Source organism: Phaethon lepturus, unplaced genomic scaffold, assembly GCF_000687285.1.
Source record: "Phaethon lepturus isolate BGI_N335 unplaced genomic scaffold, ASM68728v1 scaffold62, whole genome shotgun sequence".
In the NCBI taxonomy this organism is placed as follows: Eukaryota; Metazoa; Chordata; class Aves; order Phaethontiformes; family Phaethontidae; genus Phaethon; species Phaethon lepturus.
In genome coordinates, this window is record NW_010523805.1 from 1 (window position 1) to 5905 (window position 5905).

At 45.9% G+C, this 5905-nt stretch overlaps 1 protein-coding gene across 1 annotated transcript in view; it reads right to left on the minus strand.

Annotated features, from left to right (window-relative positions):
• Positions 1 to 2032: 2032 nt before the first annotated feature.
• Positions 2033 to 5905, minus strand: part of LOC104617008 (pantetheinase-like) — a 6199-nt gene continuing 2326 nt past the window's right edge. Inside the window, exons 4-6 of the mRNA XM_010282212.1 lie at positions 5224 to 5515; positions 3510 to 4222; positions 2033 to 2152 (exon numbers count right to left, since the gene is read on the minus strand). Of these exons, the coding sequence (XP_010280514.1) occupies positions 2033 to 2152; positions 3510 to 4222; positions 5224 to 5515 (1125 nt within the window). The remainder of the gene's footprint in view (positions 2153 to 3509; positions 4223 to 5223; positions 5516 to 5905) is intronic.

Below are 5905 nucleotides of genomic sequence, written 5' to 3' on the forward strand. Positions count from 1 at the left end.
TCCCCCGCAGCGGGCCTCCCTCTTTCTCCAGCCCTACCCCGCCGGAGCCAAGGCCTGAGCTACCTCAGGGAACGACCGAGGCCGGAACAAGAAGGTATCAGAGGTACCTCCTCTGGGGTAGCGAGGGAAAAAGCAGCAGCAGCAGTGGAGACAATTATGTTTTGAAGTTAAAAAATATTTCAGGATCTTTTTCAGTACTGGAGTTCACATGTCCGGGTAGCTCTTGCCTTTCTCTGGGCGTTTCCTTGACCTCTCACGGGGCAGCACGGAGGATGGGTGGGGAAGCACGGCTGCGGGGACCACGCCCAGGGCAAAGCTCCCAGCTGCTCTGCTGCAGGGACACTTTCCACCCAACGTGCCTGACTGTGCTAAGCCCTGCGCAAACCCACAGACCTGCGTGGTCAACGGGATGACCCTGCAAACCATGGTAACCAGCGTGCTCCGTCTCACTTGCCCTTCCCAAACTGTTGCTCCTCATGTGTGAGACAAGGGGCCCCCAGAGTGTGCCAGACCGCCTCGGGGAGCAGGGTCAGCTCCCACCCTTCAGCGTGGCCCTCTGCGTCTTGCAATTCTGGAGCCCACACGCACTACACACCCAACAGTCACTAACAGTACTGCCACGGGTCGGTCATAATCTCACTTGACCAAGAACTCCTCTGTTTGATGAAAGACTAGCCTGGGTTACAACCACAAGTCAGGTGAGAAGATGATGAGGTGCTGGACAAGCCACCAGCAAGCTCAACCTTGAGGTCCTGCCTGTCTTGAATAACTGCTCCCAGGCAGCACAGTCCCTCCCCTCAGTGCGAGCTCAGCTGCTTTATTCCCGGGATGAAACAAGTCCTGGAAAGAGCCGCTAAAGTTGTGTGCTGAGAAGCAGCATCACCTGGGAAAACAGAAATCATCCAATTTCAAGAACTCCTGGGTAACAGGAGTGCTGTGCACGGGGCGGGAAGCCACAGAGTGTTTCTTATGTCACACTAAGGGCAGCTCAGTGCTAAGCGTGGTGCAGGCTGTATGACAGGGATGTGCAGGGCAGTGGATGCAAAAGACTATGGGATAAACACTGAGGCAGGGACCACTCCAAGGCGTGTGTGGTGCAAATGAGGCCTGTTTGCTGCAGAGCACCCCAGGTCCAGAACTGCCAAAGTTACACATGTCATTGCCAGAAGTCCCAAATAATGCCTGTTTCTCACACTACATGGTCAAATGTGTTTCAGGTACTACAGCGTTGCCTATTTCCTCATGTTTTAACAGTTTCGAAGAAATTTTTCAAATATCCAGGAGAATGTGTTGGCATATGTGTTTATACGGCGAGTTTGATCTAAAGTGCGTTGGACCTGGCGGGTGCACGCCATGCACAAAGCTCTGCAAGCTGAGGGACTGCAGAACTGAAGATGCTTTACAGAGCTCAGCCGGACTCAACGCCTGGGTGGGTTGTGGAGGACCACTTCCTCTCTTTAAGCCTGCACCTAAACCCATTTAAAAAAATCTGTTTTTCTCTTCATCGTACAGTCACTCTGTCAGAATGGGGCCCAGGCCCATTGAGCAGCAGGGACGCCCTGTGGTGTGGTGTGTAAGGCTGAGAAACATGGACACTTAGTGCTTATACAGTCTAAAAAACAGGCAAAAGGGACAGAAAGGTTTCCTTGGCAAAGATTTGTTCTGCAGCAAGTCAGCAAACTTCACATTTCACACATCTCAGTATCAGTCTTTTTTCTCCTGTTCTCCGGGCAATCTACATGATACCTTTGTGAAAACAACAATTTCTAATTAAAGATTTCACGTGACAGAGCATTCGTACCAAAAAATAGTCGCACTGGCTCAAGCTCTATTAAAAAATAGACTCTTGGTAAAGGTACGGGACACAGTGATCGCATTGCCGCCTTCCAAACAAACTCAACTGCTGCGGCTGCTGAGTGAGGCAGCGGAAGAGGAATGATACAGGGTAACTGCCACGGCTCATGAGGAGACGGGTCACTGCAGGGAATCTCCCTCCTGCCTACGGTGGCTGCGTACCCGCTACCGAGCTATGCTACGGGGAGGGCCGCAGGGGATGCGGCGGGTCCTTTTCATAAAGCCTTCCGAAAAGCGTCGCTGTTACGAGCGGTTTCGATGTGCCATGCTTACTTTTCAAACGTCCATCACGTAGCACCTAGTTGAGAAGAGAAAGAACGATACTAATAGTCCGCTAGCAGAGTAGCAGTATCGCACGGTATAGAACAGATAGGCCTTAGATGTTGAATATTTAGAGGCAGCACTTCTAAAAGACAATCATGAGAAGGAAAGAAACCAGAATTCTCTCTGGCTTTGCCATAGCCTTTCTAAATTTCCTCGGACCTGAAGGTCTCTAAAACTTCCTCCAGCTCAATCTTTGGAAAAAAAAGGTCATTTTCTCCACCTCATATGAAGGTGAGAGTGAGAATAACTGGTTTGTTAGGTTCTCATTAGTTACTCGTATATGGTGATAAAGGTTATATACATATCTAGTACAGTAACTTGAAATCTTTCTTTGATTTGTAGACCCCAAAACAATTTCCAGATGGAAGTAGAGAATTTCAAGCTACTGGCTATATGTTGCTTTTCTTTGTTACTTTTTACAGATCAGTTTGTGTCGCAGCCTAAACCACTCATTCATGACAATTCGAAATCACTGTTGTTCACAGACTCTGAACACCTGCAACTTTTTGAGAGCCTCTGTGACAAAAAATAAGCAGGTATTTGTTAAGAAAATATAAAATATTTTCTTAAAATTAGACCATGATCATATTTTAACACACCAATAAATCCTTTGATGTGTATGTTTTCACAGAAATCCCATTCAATGCAAATATGCAGGATAAGCAATGCTTTTTCATTCCCTACCTTGTAAAAAAGTCCACCTTGTTTCCCCTAAAACCTTTCAAGTCTTTTTCACTGTCTTCAGTAATTACAATTCAATAATTGTAAGCTGTTACAGACCTCTTCCTTAAGAGGTTATTAAGGTTATTAATCAATTAAGATTTCATCTAGCCTCTTACAGAAACATAATCTAAGGCTTATGGATGAAAACATGTTTTAACAAATATACATGATAAAATTTCAAATAAATAAACCTTAAAAAACCCTCAAAAATCCTTTTTAACATTTTTAACTGCATAGGATCTCTTCTCTTTTGCATGACACTCATTAATAATTTTTCTTGCTTGAACATTTTCTCAGAGTATTTGATTTCTTTGTCTACTAAAAGGTCCATCAGCAGAAACCTGTAGAAAATTGCTCCTTCAAAGCTGCCATTTATAGATTTGGGACCTGAAGTGGGAAGGCATATTTGCTAAAGAAAACACTGAAGAGATTCTTGGCCTTAGCATTTATATGTTCTCATCAGTAAAGATTAATTTAATCCATCCTCTTGAGTTATGGTCTGCAGAACCAAAGAAAGCGGTTCTTGGATGGGGCTTTGCTGCCGTATCAGTTTCCAGTGCCACGGCCTGGAAAACCTTGTGCCAAACAGCTCCAGGGTGCCCCATTACCTCGAACTCCCCGGGGGCCAGCTGCACCCCGCTGTACAAGACTTCTGGAAAGACATAGTTGGTGCCAAAGGTGCCACTGAGGGAGAACATCTCAAACTTGGTCTGGGCAGTCTCCACCGGCTTCCCGCACGTGTTTAGGTCTGTGCTCTTGCACTTGAGCAGCGTGCATATCTGCGAGGGGAAGGGCACAGAAAGGCAAAATACCAGTAAGCTTTCAACAATCAAGAGCTGGATTTGACTGCAAGAAAAGTTCTCATTATGCAGGAATGGACAAGAGTTTTGGGATGGTTGGGGATGTAAGCATATACAACCCACACCCGCCCCTACAAAACCAGTTACCTGCCAATGGTATTTTATGAGAGAACCGTGAAGTCCATCAAATGCACCCAGGACATAAACTTCATCTTCACTCTTGTTCAGCATCCGATAGATCAAATGACAGCAGAGGTCTCCTTGGCAAACCGTGTAATTTCCAGCTTTTTGCCTGAGTTCACTGAAAGTGAATACATCCCGCCGGACAGTTCCCGAAAACGTGTCTTTTCCTCCTGGGAATTTCTTGATGCTTGTGGCATATGAGCTCCAGTTGACGGCAGGGGGGTAGGTGGGGGAAAGACGAGGGCGTGCGCTCAGCTCTGCTAGCAGGAGACATCCCTCCTCTGTCCCGCTGTCGTAATGGTAGGCAGCAGGTCCCTCCGGCGTGAACAGCCCGCTGCCTGCCGAGGACACCCACCAGCCCTCCGTCAGCCGGCAGCCCGGAGCACAGCTCGGCAGGGGGGCCAACAACCCCCCGTGCCACACCGGTGGGCTTTTTCGGTAATGCTATTTTCAGTCAACATGCTACAGAGAACTTTGGAAAAATTTTAAAGTGCAGAACCCATCATAGTGTAAAAACACCACCTAAACTTCACAGGTTTTGTGCATCGCTGGACCTCGAATCTGAGCCTTAAATGGCAATTTGACATGTGAGCATCCCTTTTTCTTAAAAAAACTTAGGTTAATTTAAATGTAAATCAGAGCTCTAAGGAAGGCATATTTGCCAAAGAAGGAATCCATGGGAATAATTGCACATCACAGAAGGAAATCCAGAGCTGTGGTCTACACTCAGCTCAGTCTATTTAGGGCAGGCAAAAATGTTCCTCTGTGGCTTTCACTTCTGCTTCAGCGAAGAGTTACAGATGCAGCTACAGCAACGTTTTCTCTGTTTACAGAAAAGAATTTTGCAGTATTGCAAATTTGCAAGTATTGTAAATTGGAATCAAACCAAATTATAAACATCTTTAATTCTTCAGCAGCAACAAAAACCTGAAAATATTTTATTCAATATACACCAGGAATCCTCCTTTTGGTTTTGGGTTATTAGGTTCTGTTTAAAACATTTTTTCCTCCATTTAACTTATGATTGGATTGTAAACAACACATGCTGCTTCTAAATGAGAGACTGAAAATTTAAGTGAAACTTTGTGGTATTTTTTAAAGGAAGTTGCACTTCTGAAATATAAAAATGTAATGTCATGGAGTTTCTCATTTTACCTCTCCCAGAATAGTCAACATTTTCTTGCCTGAAGCTGTTTACTACATTCAATACAACATCAAGATTATTTTTAGTCTGATTGAAACACTATTTTCCAGAGACTTCACTATTTGTAAAACATTTTTGCCGGCTTCCGAGTCCAGTACTCTGAAAACCATTTCCCTTTTCCCAGGTGCTACTCACCTGTCATTGCCGAGATGATGTTGTGAGTATTTGCTGAAAGTAAATTCACACCCATGCCCATAGCCCAGGCAGAGTGAAACTCAACCGCAGTCAGAAACGGCAGGACATTCATCCAAGCCGTCGGGAAGAGCACAGTGTCCACCTGCAACTCGCTCACCAGCACCACGGCAGGCTCATGGAAAAGGATGTCGAAGCACGTGAAGATGCCAAACTTCCCAAAGGGGGTCTCAAAGGTGACGGCTTCTGGCTCTTTAGGGTAATTAAACTGAGTTTCTCCTCTAAATAGGTTGTACTGCAAGTGAAGAAAACAGCATATTAGAAACTAAAAATAAAGCAACATTCCAGTGGTAAACCAGTGGAACAGGTTGCCCAGGGAGGTGGTAGATGCCCCATCCCTGGAAACATTGCAGGTCAGGTTGGATGGGGCTCTGAGCAACCTGACCTGCTCATTGCAGGGGGGTTGGACCTTTAAAGGTCCCTTCCAACCCAAAGATTCTGTGATTCTGTGATTATGAACAGCTACTTTTACATCTGAGATAGGCTTGAAGGCAAAGCTGTGGGTTGAGATTCCTGAGCTGGCCTGCACAGTGGGTTTGCCTCCATCCAGCCAACTTCCTCCCGCTGCAAAACGGGGTGGCTGCATCCCCGCTGCCTCCTGGAAGCAATGCCCAGCCAGTACTAA